This window comes from Malaclemys terrapin, chromosome 2 (genome assembly GCF_027887155.1).
Source record: "Malaclemys terrapin pileata isolate rMalTer1 chromosome 2, rMalTer1.hap1, whole genome shotgun sequence".
In the NCBI taxonomy this organism is placed as follows: Eukaryota; Metazoa; Chordata; order Testudines; family Emydidae; genus Malaclemys; species Malaclemys terrapin.
Genome location: NC_071506.1, coordinates 269,307,606 through 269,328,767, shown reverse-complemented (window position 1 = coordinate 269,328,767; position 21,162 = coordinate 269,307,606). Strand labels below are relative to the sequence as shown.

The 21,162-nt window shown below is 41.9% G+C and overlaps 1 protein-coding gene across 6 annotated transcripts in view; it reads left to right on the top strand.

The window, feature by feature from the left end:
* The window catches only part of DPP6 (dipeptidyl peptidase like 6), a 767,813-nt gene extending 746,953 nt beyond the window's left edge, over window positions 1-20,860 (top strand). For all 6 annotated transcript variants that reach the window (XM_054021141.1, XM_054021143.1, XM_054021139.1 and 3 more), the window contains exons 18-26: window positions 3,342-3,440; window positions 5,903-5,972; window positions 9,395-9,589; window positions 11,439-11,493; window positions 14,182-14,287; window positions 14,952-15,010; window positions 17,019-17,091; window positions 17,209-17,282; window positions 18,597-20,860. In XM_054021141.1, the coding sequence (XP_053877116.1) occupies window positions 3,342-3,440; window positions 5,903-5,972; window positions 9,395-9,589; window positions 11,439-11,493; window positions 14,182-14,287; window positions 14,952-15,010; window positions 17,019-17,091; window positions 17,209-17,282; window positions 18,597-18,743 (878 nt within the window). In that variant the 3' untranslated portion in view covers window positions 18,744-20,860. The remainder of the gene's footprint in view (window positions 1-3,341; window positions 3,441-5,902; window positions 5,973-9,394; window positions 9,590-11,438; window positions 11,494-14,181; window positions 14,288-14,951; window positions 15,011-17,018; window positions 17,092-17,208; window positions 17,283-18,596) is intronic.
* The last annotated feature ends 302 nt before the right edge of the window (window positions 20,861-21,162 follow it).

The following is a 21,162-nucleotide window of genomic DNA, read 5'->3' as shown; positions in this document are numbered from 1 at the left end:
GGACTTTTGCATAGAGTGATTTAATTTTTGGACATTCATGAGTCTTTTTTTGGCTGTTTTTTTCTCTCCGTTTTCTTTTTATGTAGATATTTTGATTTCCCCATGGCTATAGATGTGACCGATTGCATATAATGGCATATACCTTATGCCATTATCTCATGATATTGAAAACAGGATCATAAATGACTGTTATGTGTATAGCGTGAGAGCTATCATGGAATGTAAAAAGCAAATAAAATACTTGACAGAAGTGGCATAAAACATACTGAGAATGTTGCTGTATATTGAAAGTTATAGATGTATAGTATTTATTGCATAGGTAATTAGAGAGAGGCATGCACAAAACTCATCCTGTTTGCTAGAATGCATGATTTCTACATTTGATTAGCATTTCCCCTGATTCCTCATTTTCCAGCATTTTGTTGCTTCTAAATAAAGGAGACAATTATGACAGTTGAATTTACTCATTAATTTGAGGCCATTACTCTATAAAGGGAGTTTGTCTCAGTATTCTGCAATAATCTGATAACAATGAGTCATGCCAAATATTATAGAGTGCTTACATTTAATTAAGCACTGACCATTTGTACTTCACAGACGAGGGTTCCCTGTAGTCCTAAAGCAGAAAAGAAAGTCCTTTAGGAGATGTGCCAATCTTTTCTTATTTCCTTCACTCTGTTCCTGCCTTTCTCTGGATGCAATTATATGAACAAATAAAATGGGTTTACTGAACTCCCCTGTGTGTCAGACCTCGTTCTGCTGATAAAGCTAGTTGTGTGGGCCATAATTAAACGGGAATCCTAATATTTAACTAAACTTAATAGTCTGTTGCTTTGAAGCTTTTGTGGGAGTTATGAATTCAATAGAGATGATCCAGGCTTTTCAGAAACACGTTGAATAGCCATTGAACCATTAGAGCCACTTGCTGAAAGAGCTGTGAAATGTATTAACTGGTAACGGCATGTTTTTGTGCTGTGCCTGCTTTTCTATTCACTGGAGATGGGCATGACTAAATGTGATTCAGAACATGATTATGAACTACCTATGGTATTATATTTTCAGAAGGGCCTGAGGGAGTAGTATCCATAAGCATAAGTGTCATTAAAGTGCAGTTATAGTCAATAAAATGGGTAATTGGTGTTGGGAGGTTCCACATTATATTTTACTCAGTGTCTTCCAGATCAAATAGACCATATTTATTATAATTTCATAGGGAAAAATAATTCTGGGTCAGACACTCAGCTTAAAGAAGATGAAGTGTTCCTGGGGTCCAGATTTCAAGAGGGATGGGGTCAGAAGGATGGGCCTCTGCTGGAGAAGGTCCTTGTATGTTGAAGCTGAGCCCTCAGTACACACAGATGAGGTTCGTGAATCACTCCTGCCTCAGCCAGACTCTGGCTACGAGAATCAAAAGATACTGACCCTTGTCAGAACCCGCTATATCAAGGAAAGGAGGAAAGGTATCAACTGGCTCCCTGCACCCATGACACAGAAAAGTTACCCTGTGCCAAGATATTAGGGTCCAGGCATGTGATGCAGAATCCGGGAACCTGGGAGTTACAGCTGGACTTGAAGAGATTGATAGAAGGAGGCTGGGGGCAGGTGAGTATTTGGTTGAAGGCCTGCTGGTGCAGGGACCACTCCTCTGACAGAGTCGTTTCTGGCCCAGCCCGTCCATTGGAAGATTCAGAGAGCTGGGTACATACAGGACTTTGAAGGACCCCAGAGGAAGAGGACATTGGATTCTCCCTGGAATGGAACATTCTAGTCCTGCCTTGATTCAGGTTGGCCATCGTGGTTGTGTTGTCCAACGTGATCAGGATTTGGCTGAGGAAGGAACTGGAGACACAATCTTCAACAGCCTTGAGCTCCAGGGAGTAGCTGTGGCACTTCGTTTCCAATGGCCTAACTCTGCTGAGTTGTTAGATGCTAGAGGGCTTGAAGTAGGGCAAGGCCTGCCCAGCCTTCACTTGCTAAAGGGAATGAATTAGGCCTTTTCTGTCGAGAGGGAAAAGAACAAGTCTTGCCAGAAAGGCTAAGAATGGAACCTGGCCTGCAGCAAAGCCATGCATGATCAAATACAGTTGCTCCATGTTGGGATGTGTCTCCTGGCCTCCTCTCCATGTAGCACATATTGCTGCTGAGAACCCTCAGAGCTCTTCAGCCAAGCAGCAGCTCCAGGTTCATTGTTAAGCTGTTTTGGAGAGAAGTCACTCAGCTGCTGGCCTCCTGCTTGGAAGGGAGGGGCCAGCTGGAGATGAACCACCCCATGAGGGCTAGAGCGTTTGGCTCCAGAGCAGGAGAGAGGTTGCTGCTCAGCAGGAAACAGCTCAGCGTTCGGGTACAGCCTGGGCAGAAGGGAAGGGAGTGCCACCTGGAGACCAGCTGATCAGGAGAAGGGAACAGCTCAGCAGGGGGCAGTGGAACAGCCGAGAGGAAGATGTCACCTTAGGCAACTGCATAATCTCCCTAAAACATAGGGCCACTCCATGAATCCAGTCAAAGTCGGAGCCACATGGGCTCAGCCCTCAAGTTGAGTTGGGAATCCAGAAACTGGGACACTCAAGTTTGGTGGAACACTTGAAAATATAGGGCTTAGGCCTTAACCACTAGATCCCTCCATAACACAAGCGCTGTCTGTCTATGTCGTCTCTGTGCATGGCTGTCTGTCTGTCTGATACAGAGCATAGTGCTGGTCCAAGGGAGATGTTTAGAATGTGAACCAACTCTACTGCCGTTTGCAGAGCTGTGTGGTAGATGATGAATGATGCTCTGTTTAGAGCTTTCATTGACTCTTAATTGTTTCATATTGATTCCACATGCCTGGAGAACTCTCGACCAGAATATCTTCCCCCAGAGTGAAAATCTCAACGAATATACATCTGCGCCAAAAAAATCCTCTTCTCCCATTCCATTTGAACTGCAGAGTGAGCTCTTAAAATGCATCGATTCCACTTTAATCTTCTGCTGCTTTGTCTGAGGCGAAAACACTGTTACAGCATGTAGACTTAGAAGGCTAGATCCTCAGCTGGCATCCACTTAGTTCTATTGATTTCAGTGGATGCCAGTTGATACCACCTCTTGATCTGGGGCAAAGGTGTTTTTTCCCCCTCTGGGATAATAGAGCCCATAATAATTCTTTGAATCTGGAGCATATTTCAGAAACATTGCAAGGTAACTACTACATTTTAGCTGTGCCTCTCTCATCATAGACTTTAGAGGGGACAGTGTGTCTAGAAGGAAAATATTTGTTTTAAAAATATTAGGGGCCTGGGTAAAACGTTAAGTTGTCCATGAATAACTCCAAAGGGTTTGTATGGTTTTTGTCCTTATTCTTTCAGAAATCTTTGAGCTGGAGGTAAATGAAAATGTGCAGCTGACTGTAAAAGATAGGCAAATGCCTAAAGTGGAGTACATGGAAATCAAGATAGATGATTACAGTAAGTATCTCTCTTCGCCTTATGCTATTATGGTTGTGAAATAATCATCCTGCCTGCATAGGCAGGAGGAAAAATTATTGTGGCTCTCAGTGACATCGTCCAGTTTGGGAAGCACTTAGCTGGGAAATGCGACATAGAAGGAAGCTATTCTGGAGACAGGAGTTGATGAGGATGGAGGAGACAGAAAGAGAAAAGGATAAAAATTAGCTTCTATATAAAAAAAAGTAATTGACACTAGGAGATGACATGATGTGGATCACCTGTCCATTACAGGGCGTGTTTGCTGTAACATGACTGGTTTATTAGTTAAAATAGGTTTGAAATGGAATATTATATGTGCTTACTAGCTACAACTGTGGCAGTCTCTCAGTACAGAGCAGTAAACTGCAGTGAATCAAGCAGTAATCACCAATCAGGATACATGCATGTAACAGATTTTTAGTCTCAGTGATTTAAAATTTTTCATGAAACCCACGTCATTTGATAGAGGTTGGAAAAAACAGCTGTACAAGAAAAGGAAAGACAAAATCAAAGGAAGATCTTATTTGCAGCAGGGAAGAATGAAACTTGGAGCAGTTTAAAAATGCAGCTAGTTCTTTTTTGTGCCACTCCTTAATTAAATATTCTCTCCACAGCTGTGTGCAAAAGAGGAGAGACGAAAGGAAGGGGATGGGGACAGAGATACAAACAAACGTAATCTAGACAAAGCTAGGGACCAAATAGTTCAGATATTTTCCACCAGCCTCCAAAGCTGCACCTGCAACATTTTTAAGAGTGTCTGTTTTGTTACATGGAAACTCCACATTTGAAATCCCCAAATATGTAATGGCTCCTACAGATCCTAATTTCTGCATGGCATTTGTGTGGCTATACTTGACAATTTGGAAGCAGTTAAGGAAACAGGGCTGAAAACATGTTCCTTGACATTTTCTCTATGATGGGATTGGTCATAGCAGAGATTTCCTTCAAATGCAGAGTACTGTAATAGAAAACATCTGTTCAGATACGACATAGAATGACACTTACACAGAAAGGAAGAGAGATACTGTGTTACTGCGTAATCTGGACCAGTGAGTGATGTTATAAAACATGAGGCCAAAAGCTATTTGAACACAGCAGTAATTACCTAAAATGCTCTGCCTCAAACATTGATATTATGAAGAGAAACTGATGCATAGAAATAAGGAAAACAGAACTGTGCATTTCCTGAACATTATGGGCAAAGATAGAACATCAGTGACAGCCTATCATTAAGAGCCAACTCTATCCAGGCCACAGGAGCCATTTCATAATTATATTTTGAATTTACTATAAATAACTCAAGAACTGTTGCTAACATTATTAACTGCAGTTGTTGGTGAAAGTATCTTCTGCTGATCTTAACTAGCCTGTTTTTTGTGTGTAATAAATACAAGCTGGCTGTATTTTTTCATGTGCCTTCACCACGTATCCAAGATCTGCCCTAAAGGCGTCCCAGTAACTGGAGCAGTGTGTGCCATGTTTTATGTATATTTAAAGTCAAATGGTGGTCTCTCTGACTGTCCCTGGGCCATTGATCCAATTTGCAGTCCATTAGCATTCAGATGGAATAAGTAATTAGACTGAGCATCAGAAAATGATTGCAAAACAAACCACTTAAAGCTAGTGGTTAATCTGTATATTAATTGTATTGAAAATCCTGCTAATACTGATTTAATTGCCATGCCTTTGGTAATCTGGATTATAGGTAATATTTTAAAAACAAATGCTGTCTCCTCATTAATGCAGAAAGCATTTGTGTGGGAGCACTTTCATATACCAGTTGGTGGTCAAGAAGAGCATATCAGAGTACGTAAATGAAGTTTTGGGGGTTACCATAGCACAACTGGGGCCTAACTCAGATGTCACATAAACAGATTTTATACCAGTGTAACTCTGTCAATTTGGAGTTACTCCTGATTTGTATTATACCAGAGGAAGTGAGATCAAAATCAGGCCCCTGGAATTTAGGATTAAGAGGCAAGTCCATCCCCTACCTGTCTTGAAGCCCCTAAAGCAAAAAAATTCTGCCTGTCACATCATCAGCCATGTTTTAATTGGCAATTGTACCTTACATTCCTGTTGTCTTAAGCTATTGTTACCCTCCCTTTCTCTGCCTCCCCAAAATATTGATTCTTGGCAGTGTCACTCATCCAGCTGCCTAAAGGGAAAATAATAGCTATTGCCAGATGTTAATTGCCTGTTGTGTAAGTGATGCATGACTAAATAGCTCACTCTAGGTTTAGATTTCTTGTCACCTCAGCTATTACGGTCTGGATCTTATCCTTGATTACATCTGTGTTTTTAGGGTTTTATTTACCAGAGCATTTAGGAAATGCTGTTTTATTTCTGTTGATAAGTGGCCACAACATTGTCAAAATCTGTGATAATTATCTCAACATTCCCCTATTAAATCCTTGTTGTTGTTTGTTACTTTTGCCTAGAATTGCCAATGCAAATCTTGAAGCCAGCAACCTTTGCGGACACCATACACTATCCTTTGCTACTGGTTGTGTAAGTTTTCTTATTTTTATTTGTAATCTGTAATTCTTATTTTTACTTGTAAACACCTAAAAGCAACCAAGATCAGCGCCACAGTGGGCTAGGTTCTATACAAACGGAGGATAAAAGACGATCCATGCACTGAAGAACTTACAATCTATGGCTCCAGTTCTGTAAAGAATTACACACATGCTTAATTATACACACTCTGCGTATTGCCATTAACTTAAGGGAAAACGTACTGCATTTTTAAGAGATCTCTTACACCTAGCCAAGTGCAATGTTGGTACCAACCACACACAATACTCCCTTCACACTATGCCAACTTCTTTAGGGCTAGTTTACATTGGCAGCGTGGCTTGTGTAGTCACTCTAAAAAAAACACCTCCTAGAAGGGCGTAGTTACCAGCACTGTCTACACTGGCATTTTACAGTGCTGAAACTTGCTGCAATCGGGGGTGTGTGTGTGTGTTTTTTTCACACCCATGAGCAAGAATGTTGCAGTGCCGTGAAGTACCAGTGTAGACAAGCCCTTAGACTGAGGGTACATCTGCAAAGCAAGTAGGATTTCACGGCCGCAAGTCTCAGAGCCCAGGTCTACGGACTTTGCTACAGCCCTAAAAATAGCTGGGAAGACATTCAGGCTCCATCTGTAGCTATTTTTAGTGCATAGCGTGAGCCCGAGTCTAGACCTAGGCTCTGAGACTTGCTGCCGTGGGGTCCAACTTGCTGTGTAGACTTAAAGACCTTCATAGTTAAAGCCAGAGTGATAGCAGACCCAAAGCCATTGGAATCATGCTATTTCAGGATGATAAAGGAGATGTCTTAAAAAGGAGGGCTGCCTATGAAAGAACTGCTCAAACCAAAAAAAAATCAGCAATTTTTTTAAAATTCACATCCTGCTCCCTTTTGGGTGAAGCTCAGGGGACAAGCTACAGAGTTTCCAGACTGCTACAGAAATATGGAACTTCCTTAAAGATCTTCAAATAGATTTTTCACTGAACAATTTGCGTCATCTCTCCACCACAAATAACAGTGCTGGCTCCACTCCACTCTTCCAAATTGGTTATTATCTCTCTCAAACCTGGCTACAAATGCTGTAAATTGCATTGGGCAAAAATGGACAAGGCCTTAATGAAAATTCACTTTAAACCCAGCAGAGAGTTGTGAAATCAGCTTTTCTCAATACTGCAACTATTAAGAGGGATCATTTCTATTTAACGTGAATCCACTGCAACCCCTCCCTCCCATGGCACTTCAATAGTGTAATATCAGGGGATCTCTTAGCAGGACTTGGTGAGCCCACGCACATTAGAATACTACATTCGGGGATGTGTTGTCTTCCTGTTAAACTGTGGCAGCCCCTGTTGGGGAATAGTGACATGTTTACTTTCTAATGGCTATTATAGCCTCTGCAAAAGCTTGAACCTATAGTGACTCTGCCCTGTGGTCCTAGAAATAGCGGTGAATAACCAGCCACCTCTGTCCAAATGGTGCCTTCCTCATAGCAGCACAAAACTATCAATGCCGTCTAGCCCAACAATTGAACTGTCTTTACAGCTAGTCCACTGAGTCATTTAGGCCCAGATCCTCAAAGATTTTCAGGCACCTAACTCCCATTGATTTCAATCCGGGATGCACTTTGCTGAGAGAAAGGAGTCTGATATAGGAATGAAGGAGGCAAAGATGCATTGCAAATGAATTCCAAAACACCATCCTGCAGCTTTTTTCAATGAGGGACAAAAACACTGCAATAAACAGGCTGCCACATCACAAAATTACTTCAGCGAAAACGTACTTCATTATACAAGTGCTTGAGGAAGATTGGTACTCATCAAGCTAACGACACTTGATTAGGCTGCCTCTGAAAGTGGATGCTCCTGGGCCTTTGTGGAGCAAATGCAAATAACTAAAGCAGGGGTCGGCACCGTTCGGCACGCAGCTCGCCAGGGTAAGCACCCTGGCGGGCCGGGCCAGTTTATTTACCTGCTGACGTGGCAGGTTCAGCTGATAGCGGCCCCCACTCGCTGCTGTTTGCCGTCCCAGCGCGGGCCGAGGGATGTGCTGGCCGCGACTTCCCGCCACCCCCATTGGCCCGGGACGGCAAACCGCGGCGAGTGGGGGCCGCGATCGGCCGAACCTGCCGCGTCAGCAGGTAAATAAACTGGCCCGGCCCGCTAGAGTGCTTACCCTGGCAAGCCGCGTGCCGAACGTTGCCGAGCCCTGAACTAAAGTCATATGCATGTTAAAAAATTGAGAGATGTTTTCTTGTGTCTCTGGAAGCCCATAAAAGGAACTGAAGTAGGTGAAAATGCCAGTATCCCTAGTCATTGAGAACTAGCTCTACAAAATCTCCTGTCCCTTGCTCACCCTATTTCTGTGGGTGTATTGTAATTTCTGCTTTGTATGGAGAGTTTGAGAAGCTCAGCTCAGTGTTGTTTGCAGTGTTTGTGTGGTCATGTGTGTTTCTTGTGATCATTTAGGACTAAGTGCCCCCAAAGAGCATGCAGTCTAAGGCCTTGATCCTGCAAAGAGAACTGCATTGGTGGGACCCGATTTGGGGGGTGGGTGGGAGAAATCTGCTAACACAGATCTCTTCCAGCACCAGGATTTCCCTGAAGAGAGCCCTGTTCGGCTGATCACCCTGCCCACCCATTGCAACCAGAGCTGAACTGTTATTAAAGTCAATTGTTTTATCACCAGTTTGTTTTTTAATTTGCCTTTCCCTTGTATCTATTTTAAGCAATAGTGACATCAAGTGACTGACGGTCACATCTGTAGCCACTATCCAACACTTCTGCAGGAGAGGGGAGATTTATGATGGGTGACAAGAGTCTTTCCTCCCCAAATTTTCTGCAGTGCTCCCAGGGTAGGCCCTCCCAGTTAACCTCTGCCAGGACCCCCACAAGAGTTCAGACCCTACAGACTGGAGGGATGAGAGAGAAAGAAAGAAAATATAGATTGGGGCCAGCTCCTCAAGTGGTGTGTAATGGCATAACTCCATTAACTTCAGTGAAGCTATGCCACTTTGGCCAAGTTGAGGATCTGGCCCATTTATGTGACTGCTTCCTAGTTTCACAAAATGCTCCAATATCATGGTGATGGTTGCCAAATAAGAATCTAGATAGATAGCTGGGAAAACCTTCCTGCAGCTTCCTTGCCTGCCTCAAAAACCATTCCACACACCAGACCTCCCTGCGACAGTGCTGTATGAAGACAGATATCATGGCTTTCCCGTTAAAATTGATGTCACCTTATAACGCATGTAGCATTGGTGCAAGCTGGTTTGCAAATTCACCTTTAGAAGGAGAGACTGTATTGTCCTTTTTAAAAGAGATTATGTGGCATGAAAGGTCTCTAGTCTTGGGCAGCCTTGACATTGTTCCATCGAGCATGAATAAGACGCATTTGGTTTGTCTCTGTTTTTGTTTCAGTGACGGAACACCTGGTAGCCAGAGTGTAACAGAAAAGTTTGAAGTGAATTGGGAAAGCGTGCTGGTCAGCTCCCACAATGCAATTGTGATGAAGTTTGATGGTCGGGGCAGTGGATTCCAAGGCACTAAATTGTTACATGAAGTTAAAAGAAGATTGGCCCTTTTGGAGGAAAAAGATCAGTTGGAAGCTGTCCGGTGAATGACACTGTCCTTATTGAAATGAATTGCATTTATAATTGAAATGTATTCTCAAAGGCTCCGCAGCTGTATCTGGACACTAGAAAATACTCTAAGGCCCTGATCCTGCAAAGAGAACTGTGTCGCTGGGACCTCACTGAAGTCAACTGGGATGTGTGAGGGAGGGGGTGGGAAAAGTCTGCTTACACAGTTCTCTTCTAGGATCAGGGTCTCCCTGAGAGGGAGCCCTGTTCATCTGATCACCATGCCCAGGTGCTGCAACCAGAGCTGAACTGTTGTAAAAGTCAATCGTTTTATCTCTCTAGGTATCACTCAGCAATGCATCTCCTCCTATTTGAATACTGCTGTGTAAACAATTGAAGAAACGTGATAAATTGAAAGTACAAATACACTCTTGTATATTTCAATATGGGGAGTAAAATGTCAGCTAAATAATGATTCCATATATAAGCCAAAAAACTTTTTCTGATGTTAACATTAATAGGAATGGTGCTAAAGGGCTTACCTTTTAAAAGTTCAAGGGTCTGCTTTAAAATATTTGGGGGAGGGAGAGGCGGAGGAATCTTTTTAAAAAAATGGTTGGGTTCGGTTGAAGGCCCATTCAGTTGTTAAGAAAAGGAATTGCTGGAGTCCCGTGAGGTCTTCCACAGAGGTGTTGCAAAAGCATGAGAGTAATGCATGCCATGTGACTACAGCAATAGCCTAATATATAGGAATGGTGGTTCCATGCCATTATGAAGCTAGTTCGGTTGATAAAAATATATACTTGGTCTCTAAGGAAGTGGGCACGTATATGGATGATGCTAATGTTTGTTATAATAAATAAACAAACAGCCTTTATTAAGGCTAATAATCTAGCATCAAAATGGTGGATTAAGATGTTTAAGGACTGATGGAAAGATTATTTTAATTAACATTTTGGGGACTGTATTAAAGATGACTATGAATGTTTCTGAAAAACAAACAAAAAATTTTTTCTTACATTTTTAGTCTTACAAATAACTTACAATGATGTACTTGCTTATAATTACTTTTTTGCTGCACAGGTAGAGACTTTGGCTAATTTAAATAGCGTCATTTAACAATGTTTAAATATCTTCCACCTGCTTATATTCAAGTCCTATCCACTTACTTTACTGGGGGGGAAAAATTCCCTACTGCTAGCACTGTAGAGCGGCTATAGATACAGAAGAGTTAGCTGGATTCTGAGCTTCCCTGTCCATCACAACGTTCTGATTTCAGATTCTGTGCCACTGGGGATAAATAACGGAAGGGGCGGAAAGAATACTGCTTGATTTTTCGTGCCTGGATTAATTTTGCAGTGCTAGCAGTGGGGGAAAAAATCCATCTTCTGTCTTGTAAAATGAAGATATTTTTGATACGGAAGTTATTGCAAGACAATAAATATGTACTGTTTGCAGAGTTACTGTTCTAAGTATATCACACCTTAAAAATGACATCGAAATCATGTATAAGTAAGAATTTTGCCATTGGTTCAACAGGTAAAATGTTGTGCTTCCATGATCCAATCAAAATTAACAGAAATTAGGGTGTACCTGGTACATTTTGGCTCACAGGAGGTGTGTTCTGCACGATATATCTGGAATGTTCCATATCAGGCAAGGGGTTAAAAGAGCAAGAACAAATCAAACAGAAAGTTACATGAAAGCAGTAGCCATCAGTGTGAGTTTGGATTAGCCTATATAATTCGCTTGTGGCTTGGGTAATACAACCATCCTAAAGTCATGCTGATAAAATCTTCAAGCCACCATATGCCATCATGTATTGCATGTATCTAACAGAGTCCTCCTTGAACTTAACTATTTCTCGTTGTTTCATATTTTAGGATAATGTTGAAAGAACATTATATTGATAAAATGCGAGTTGCTGTATTTGGGAAGGTAAAATTTTCCTGTGATCCCTACCCTCTGTTATTGTTTGCTGATGTGTTTAAGCACTTGCACTTAATCTTGATTTATTGAGTGTACCTGCGGTTGTGGTTTTGTTTTTGGAGACAGGCTGCTTCTTGCTTAGAGATTCTAAAGATGAGAACTTTCATTTTATCAGCCCATTTATCAATGTTTCCTTTGAAATTATCTTGAAAAGGAAAAACATCTATTATTTGTGAGGAAAAAATGCTGTCAGATATGAGAAGGGGCTTGTTAGAAGAAATTATTCTTGCTATCAGTATAGAGGTACAGTGGGTGAATAGTGCTGAACGGATAATAGAATCCCTGTCTCAGAGATTGCTTACCAGTTCATAGCAGCCACTGACGTGCTAATAACAGTTTTGCTATTAGCACTATTTCTGAAGGCGGTGAGGAAAGGAGATGGGTTCTTGGCTTGGTACCAGTTCATTCAGACCTGATGGAAAACATACTAAGGTTGACAATATAGAATGAATGTACCATTGTAGCTTTGAAAACTCAGACCTTACACCCCCAAAATGGGAGTTTTGCCCCAAGCAGGGACTGCCGGTTCAGGGTCTAAGTGTAAGCAGTGTGAGTCCGACTGTATGTTCTGTTTCAGATAGATGAGACACATCCAGAATCTTTGCTGGCACATTGGGCATTGCAGTAACCAAATTCAGTATCAGTGACTGATGTTTTTTAGAGGATGCTGTAGTTTTACAGCCTCTGCAACAGAGCAAGACGTGAATACAGGGCCCAATCCTGGACACAGACACATACAGTTATTTTGAAGACACAAGTGGTCCTCATGGTCCAGATCATTCCTCTCCTTTGGAAGAGCACACAGTAAGAGGTTCTGGGGGAAGTGAGAATTGCCAACAGGAGCTAGGGGGCATAGGCTATGGGACCCACCCTTGAACCTGGGAGTTCCCCAAAGATCGAGAGAAGGCTTGGCCATCTGTATGGACCCCCCTGTACCTCTGCACTATCAGGGACTCCCATGGCCACTGCTTTCCTTAGAGATCCTGACTGAGTTATCTTTCCCTCCCATACACTCTTCTCACCCTGGTCTGATGAGCCTCCACACCTTGTCCTGCACAGAGATCAGACTGCAGAGGTGTCTGATATCTTTACACAAGGGGGAGGGTCCCCTCCTGTGTACACATCTGCAGGCGGACACTCGGCTTATGACCTTTAGCCAGTGGTTAGAATACTCACCCAGGATGTGGGAGATCCAGGTTCAAATCCCACTTCCTCTGACTGACATGGACCAAGGATTTGAATCTAGGGCTCCCGCCTCTCAGGTGAGTGCCCTAGTCAGTGGGGATTTGAGGTATGCTGGAGTGGGTCTCATTCAGTCACTCCTGCTGAAGCTGTTCCACTTTGTATGAAATACTTAGTAGTCATAGGCCAGAAAGCGTGAGAATGACTGTACAGTCCAGATGTTAGGGCATCCCCTGGGCCGTGGGAGACCCAAATTCCAGTCCCTCTTCCAATGCCTATGTAATTGTTTATACAAGTGAACAGTTTCCATAGAAGAGATTGAGAGAGATTCTCTCCAGAAAACCCCACAGTCCAGTGGTTAGAATGCACCACCTCCTCCACCATCTCTGTTCTGGATGAGGCCCGTAGGCGAAATAGGTGGGGGAACACCTAGTTTGAGGATGCTACTTGGGTAGCAGGACTGAGGCAGCTGTGCAGATGCCCAGCAGCAGAAATGTATGTACCACAGGACTTTACCAGTGGCAACTTAGGGGCCTAGGGACATAGGCACCTGCAGGGTTAGGCAGCAACTGAGCAGGGTTTGAAAATCTAAATTTTGGACATAGGTGCCTAAATCCCTTAGTGGATCTAGCCCAAAGTTCTTTAAGTACATAAATGGTTGCAGGATCAGGCCCATAGTTAGGACCGAGGCTTCCACTGCTTACGTGTACAAAACTCCCATTGAGGTAAAAGGGAAGATTTTCCTGTGTAGGGCCTGCAAGAATCCGGCTTTAGGAACTGGCTAGTTTAGTAACTCTTTGTGGGGCTGTGGCACTGGTTTAGAACCCTGTTTCCCATTCATTAAACTGTGTATTGAAAACACCACTGCCCCGCATGCACCTAGGCATACACAATGCTAGCAGGTTTGTCAGAACGCACCTGACTGTGCCCCAGTGCGTCTCAAATTAGCTACCAGCCCGTTACATTGGGAAGCAGAGTTGAATGGTTTTTAATCTAATGAACACTCTGGTCTGCTGTACCTCGGCCTGGTGGGATTTTGTGTCATCTAATGGCAGGGGGGGAGTTTGTGTACGCTTAACACCCAGGCTAAGGCATTACCTTGTATTAGTTGCGCTCAATTTACAGCTAATCCGCACGGAGCCACAGCCAAGTCTCAGGGAATGTCTGTACTGCAGTCAGAGATGTGCCGGCAGCTCATGTAGACATACTCAAGCTTGCTTTGATCTAGATAGCTAAAATAGTAGTGCAGCTCCAGCAGCATGGACCAGGTGGGGTTGTACAGCCCGTGCTTTAGCCCGTGTTAGCGAGCTATCTAGATTGAAGTGAGCTCAGTATGTCTACACATGCTGCAATCACACCTCTGACTGCAGTGTAGACATACCCCAGATTATAAGCATTCTAGGCAGGGAGCCATTTTTGCATTCTCACCGACAAGTGTGTCTGTCTGTACTCTAGGATTACGGGGGCTATCTGAGCGCTTTTATTCTCCCAGCTGGTGAAGAGAATCAAGTATTCACGTGCGGAGCTGCTCTTTCTCCATTGACAGACTTGAAATTATACGGTAAACACCACTCTCCGGAGGCCACAAAATGCCAGCTCCCAGCCACCAGTGACATTCCCACCCTCCCCTTACTAGGTCTCCCTTCTCTTTGTTTCTTAAAACCTGGCTTCTGCATCTGTGCAGCCATCCACATTGCCACTGCATACCCCAGTAATTTTAGAAGCTCACCCATAATAGCATAGATAGAATCATAGAATCGGAAGGGACCTTGAAAGGTCAACTAGTCCAGTCCCCTACACTCATTGCAGGACTAAGTATTATCTAGCAGAACAGAAATTATATAACTTGTAACTCCCAGTATATTTCAGTTGCATTCAGAAATCAATAGCAGAGCCCCCCTGTGACTAATGTAATGCCTCTCTATATACATTGATGGCAAAAGGCCATGTAGCACAGTGGATCATGTGGTAGCTGTAGGTTGCAAAGGTTTGGCATTACAAGTGTGTTTTGACTATTCTTTTATTAGAATTAAGTTTTTTCTGTCAATGTTATTACAGACGGAGTCATTAGTTCTGACCAGGTTTCTAAAACAAAACAAAAACAAGAGAGTCTAAAACATTTCTCATTTATTGAAAGCTGAGTCAGAAAATGTGGTTTTTATTTTTGGAACGGACTGCACTGGAGTAAAAACTGACCAATATGTTTTTTTTAATTTCTTTTCAAGCTTCTGCCTTTTCTGAAAGGTATTTGGGACTACATGGCATTGATAACAGAGCATATGAGGTAATTGCATGAAGTTGAGAACAGAGCTTTGAGTCAGTGTGCACACTTTCATGACAAAATGTAAACCTTTCTTTAACTTTTTAACCCTATCTTCTTATGTACAATTTGGGGGAGGAGGGAAATACCAAAACCAGTGCCTGAGAGTAGTAAAAAGGTCTTTGTTTGAAAGTTATTTTGGCTTTAAGTTTACAGACTGACTAGCTGTTTTGGTTTCCTTGAATTTAATGGTAAAGTAATTAATAGCCTTGTCATTCATTAATCCTCAGGCTATCCCTCTAAAGTAGGTAGGTATTATAAGCTCCATTTTACAGGTGGGAAATCTGAGGCAGAGAGGTTGAGTGACTTGTCCATGGCCACAGGATGAATCAGTATCAAAGCTATGGTTAGAACTCTGTTCTGGTGCTCAGCCCATTAGGTCTTGCATTTTAAGCTACAGTCCATTTAAAGTCCCTTTAATATTTCACCAAGGACGAGATGCTGATGGTCGTATGCCCAGAATGGGTATTTCAGAATTCTGAAGCTTGAGTTGCTGGTAAGCAGAACTCTGGGCTTGAGTCTAGCAGGGTTTAAAATACAGATAGCTCATTAGTTAGGGTGTTATTGTTCAGGGTCCGAGGGAGGCTCAATGGGTGTGAATGCTTCAGCTACTCTGAAGAAACTAGAAAAGAGTAGCTAAGTGGAGGGAAAGGGTCACTGGGCTGTGTCTGTATAGTGCTGAAAAATTGGTGCACACAGCCCAATGAAATGGATTTTGCACAGACATTCGCCACTGGGGTTTGAAATAATTGCCCACTTCACAACAAAGAAAAATCAGCCAGACCCCCTGTGCTCCTCCTTAAGAGGTAGGGCTTGTGGGTAGGTGATCCATATAGTGAATTTACTGGCCCTCTGAAATTTCACAAGCATAGCTAGGCCATGGTCGATTTTTTTTTCTAGAAAGTTGAAGGCAAATCAATCAAAATGAAAGGGGTTCTAAAGCAATCAGTGTTCTCATTTGGATGTAGTGCAAAATAGCTTGGCTGTATGTTTCAGAAGGTTGGTTTGGGTAAGTATTGGTACTTCTGACTAACTTGGGGAGGGAACCATTTAACTGTTAAATGCCATTGACTGCATCTGCGGAACATCGCAGTGTTCTAAGTGTGGCCTGCTGTGCCAGACACTGATGTAACGCGTGCTTCCTAAACTCCACAACTGGGCCGTGCACTCTCTAGGAATCAAGGAGCACAAGACTGCCATTTCCTGAGCCCTGGACCTGTGAGGTGGAATTGATAAAGACTGCATGGCCCAAGGCCTGATGCAGACTTTATAAGCCACATTATTCTCCTGGAGGCAATGTTATAACGGAGGGAGCGGCATGCAGGAACTAGATGAGAACCAAGAGACAAAGAGTCTGTGTGGAAGGATGTTCCCTGCTAGGTTTTTTTCACCTGTGTATGCTTACATTCAGGTTTCCTTTTGTTTCCTCCCTCCCCCATGTCTGCTTGATAACTCCATTTACTGCTTAAATGCAAATTAAACCAAACACACATTCCTTTGTTTAGGACAGATTTGTTTGCTGACTTCTGCCTGGGCAGGGATATGGGGAACATGTGCTAATAATATCAGAATCTTATAACTTATGTTGCTATATATATTTCACCATGACAATGCTGACAAGCAATTTATGAGTTTTCAAATGGTACCTCACAAGGCATACTTTGTACAAAGATTATTACAATAGTGTGTAAGGTGTGAATGCAGGGGTGCATCCATCACACCCACCATCTACTGTTGGGGCAGGATTGGTCATGAAGGGCAGGAAAAGGTTAGAGAAATGGACAGCATAATTCCTCCTCTATTCTGCTGCTGTAATGATTCTAGCTGCCAAGAGGAAGAGGTTGCAATGATATCAGCTTGTTATTCTGGTGATCAAACATAAAACAGAGTTAAGTGCTACTTTGCTATGTATACAGAAATCACTACTTTCTGGCATGATGCTTAATCTTACCTGCAACTTCTATCTTCACAGATTACCAAATTAGCACACAGAGTCTCATTACTGAAAGATCAAAAGTTTTTGATCATTCATGCCACAGCTGATGGTAAGTGAACTCACTATTTTAGTGCGATACATTGTGTAGTTTATGAGACTCTTTGATTTTTTTCTTAATTAAAGTTGCCACTTCTATGCATTTATTGATACTAATCTGATTTTACAGAAAAAATCCATTTCCAGCATACTGCAGACCTTATTACACACCTAATTAGGGCAAAGGCTAATTACAGCTTGCAGGTACAGTATATGTGTGTTTCCATTTTTCATACTTAAGCAGTCACTTGCACTTTGAACAGAAAACAGATGGTATGAAGTAAGCGTTAGAAAACCCTCACTGTATATACAATACAATATAAAAATACAAATAGAACAGTAATTCTAACTTATGTGTATATTATATAGTTTCTCTCTCTCTCTCTCTCACACACACACACACACACACACATATTATATCATTATTTAGATTTGGCCCAATACTGCACAGTTGTTAGAGCTCAATGCAGAGGTGAAAGTAAGCCTGTGCAGTCCGGTACGGCGTACTGGCAAGAGCCGGTACGCCGTGCCAGACTGGACTGGCTTCCCCGGCGCTCAGGACTCCAGTGTACCGGTAAGTCCTTTAAGTTACTTTCACCCCTGGCTCAATGCATATGTTCTTAGGCTGGGATTCTCAAAGGAATTTGGAATTCAATTCCTGCTGACTTTCAGTGAGAACTAGGAGCACAGCTCCATATTCCCCTTTGAAAATTACAGCTTTAGAAGTCTGTTATAATCAACTGGCATTCATATAACATGTAAACGAGTTGCCTGTTAGACCTAAATTAAAAGCATAGTTGAGATTATGTAGGACATTTCCTTTAGAGAGTTATCAACGTTCCTTCTAACAAAAAATAAATTCCTTTTTCAACAAGTTTGCATTCAACTTTTTAAGTAATGAAACTATTTTAATTCACATTGGAAGGAGTAGATCCTAAGGCCTACGTAGGACTACACTCATTTAGTTCAACTGGAGGATACCCCGTGTGGTCACATTACAAATTTCTGTCAGCATAGCTATGTCGGTCAGGAATGTGAAAAAACCACCTCCACCTCCAACCGGCATAGTTATGCTGGCAACACTCCCAGTTCATGTCCTTCAGGGAGCTGGTGGTACAATGCTGACAGAAAAACTCCTTCTGTCAGCATAACTATGCATCTACACTAGAGGGCTCTGCTGATATAGGTATTACCTGCAAAGCATTTGTACTGTAGCTAAGGCCTATTTAGGTCTAACTTAAACCTGATCAGAATCTACTTTTAAATTGAAATAAGAATGTCCACACAGACGTTGGCACCAGTTTAACTCAATTGGTTTAAATTCAGTCTGTTCGTTTAGCCAGTGCAAGACAAGCCCTAAGTGCTATATGACAGTGTTTGTATTGATGTTTATTGATGGGCCTGAGCTGCAGAGGTCAGCTCTGGATGGATCCTAGGTGTTCAGATCTGGGACTGCAGTTCGGGCCCATCTCTAATCTGAATGTAAAGCTACTCACGGTCTCCTTGGTTCCTTTGCAGATATACCCCGATGAAAGCCATTACTTTAACAGTGCAGCACTCGAGCAACACTTGTACAAGTCCCTCGTCAATTTCTTTGTGGACTGTTTCAAAGTTCAGGACAAACTCCCGATAGTCACACTGAGAGAGGATGAGGAGGAGGATTAACCCTTTTGGTTCGTGCAAAGCACAAGGCCATTCTTTATAACAATATGCAACTGAATCATTTTCCTGGAGAAAGAAATGTTATGTTGTTAGCATGTATTCAAACGAAACTGAAAGCAGCTCGCCTGCTTTACGGACAGCAACTCCTTCCTGAATGGAAGAACATTAAGCATGATAAACTCAGCAGAAACTGCTGTCTGACATGAATCCGTCACAGACATCACCGTCTTATTTGCCACAAAATGACTTCTGGAGTAAAAGGCTCTCAAGAAATTGGACTTGAAGGACCACCCCAAGAAACTACCTTGAGGACTAGTAGGTTAAATGGCCCTTTTGCATTCAAGAAATGAAGCAGTAGCAATGAAATACATCATCTCTATTAGGGTTACCATAGTTAGCATCCTGTTGTGTCAGATAAAACTTAATAAATGGAAAAGATTATAGCACAATTATTTTAAAGGTACTGATTCATACATATTTGCCTGCTCTCCCCCATGTTTAGAAGATTCATCACTGCTATGGGGCATACAGATTCTAATTATACAAAGTATCACTGTAGTTACACTAATGTTTAATTAGCCTCATGTAATTAATTACTATTTGATATTGTTTTTACCTGTTCCTCATTATATTTGATCTCATGCTCACCTTATCAGCTTCACAACTTGTCATGGATGTGGAAGAAAACATGCATTGAATTAACTAGACCAGTGTTTTTCAGTTGCTGGGTCATGCTGGGCCAAAATGCGGTCACAAAAGGCAATCAGGGAAGGGGGGGCGCAAGGTGTTAAATTTTTATTACAATGTAAAGCAAATTAAATCTTGTTCCCTCCCTCCCTGCATGTGCTTATCCTTCAATTATTCTCTGTTAACCTCTCCAAGCACACACATAAATAAATTATTTTGGGGCAGTTTAATGGCTTGTGTTATACAGGAGGTCAGACTTGATGATCACGGTGGTCCCTTCTGCTCTTGGGATCTATGAATTTAGGCTAAGCTTTGATATAATTTTTACTCTTCTAAAGTAAATGTAAGGGGGTTGCAAACATTTGTTACTTTGAATAAGTGGTCAGAAAAGATTGCGAACTGCTGATCTACACTCTGGTAGAGGGAGTTTGCATCAGATACTTTGCTGATCGTCTTCTGAAGCATTAAAAAAGAAAATCAATGTGGATAGACTTATTTCATAGGCTGTCTGCAGCTTAGTTTTGATTTTGGATTCCAAGGCAATGATTATCACATTCCACTTTTAGTTATGTCTTCTGTTTGCAGGAGGTTTGTAAAATCAGAGCATCTAAAATCATACTGGTCTTTGCAGGGGTGGAAAACAATGTTTAAAAACCCATGTGAAAATCTTTCAAATCTCAAAAATCATTCTTTCACCTCCAGTTACCATAGCATAAAGATTTTGGCTAGTGTTGCTCCTTGTAAGATATTCTGACCAAATGTACAGCCAGTATTAATATTGTATATTTCATTTTGTTGTATATAAAGGAATGTAAGTCAGTTATTTGTCAGGTCTCCAATCCAATATTAGTCTTGTGTTGAGCCTGCATGCTATAACCTTCCTTTGCTGATCAGGACTCTTTAGAAGTACTAGCTTGGAAATATATCAATTAATGTAATTTCTTTTCTTGTTTTGACAACTTGAATGTCAGCGCAGGTTTCTACATTTTTACACAGTACTGTGGGTAAACTCACATCCTGACAGCAATGATGATGTATCCATTGTGTTCCTTAATGTGTCAAGTTTTTTTATTTTATTTTAATCTCTAAGCTTTGACTGCTGGTTGTAATTAGATCATCCTGGACACTATATTGGTAAATCACAGAAACAATCTAGTTTGGTTTGGGGTTTTTTTCTTTAATTTACAGTGCATTGACATTTTGCGAACAGGAACTACAGTATAAATCTGCTTTACTCGGCAGTATGCCAAATAGACAATACGAATGCTGTGTGTCCAGATCTTACTACACGAAATGGGCTCAAAAGTCTGAAATGAACTGGATCAGAAAAACATCGAATCTGCTCTGTCCGCAATCTTTTGTAGGAGGACATTTAGGATGTGGCATGGTAGTGTTCGTTCATCCATGAAATAAAACATTATTTTACCACCCTGCTTGCTACTTTTGGGGTTTTTAGTTAAGTATTTAAATAATAGTTACCATGCGTGTGATTTCTGAGTTGGAACCCAACCCCCAGCTGAACAGATGCCATATATAGCATCTCAATGTGACTGCAGAAAGCCACTTACTGCGCACCTCACCCTAAGGAGTGATTGCTGTTTCTGAGGAAGTCATGAAGTCCTGTAGAATGTGTTCAGTCCAAAAGAGCCTCCTACTGTGAGGGCCTCTGTTATTCAACCATCTTTTATGGCAACTGTGCCCTTCGATGTATATTCTCTTTCTCTCACAGGAGAGT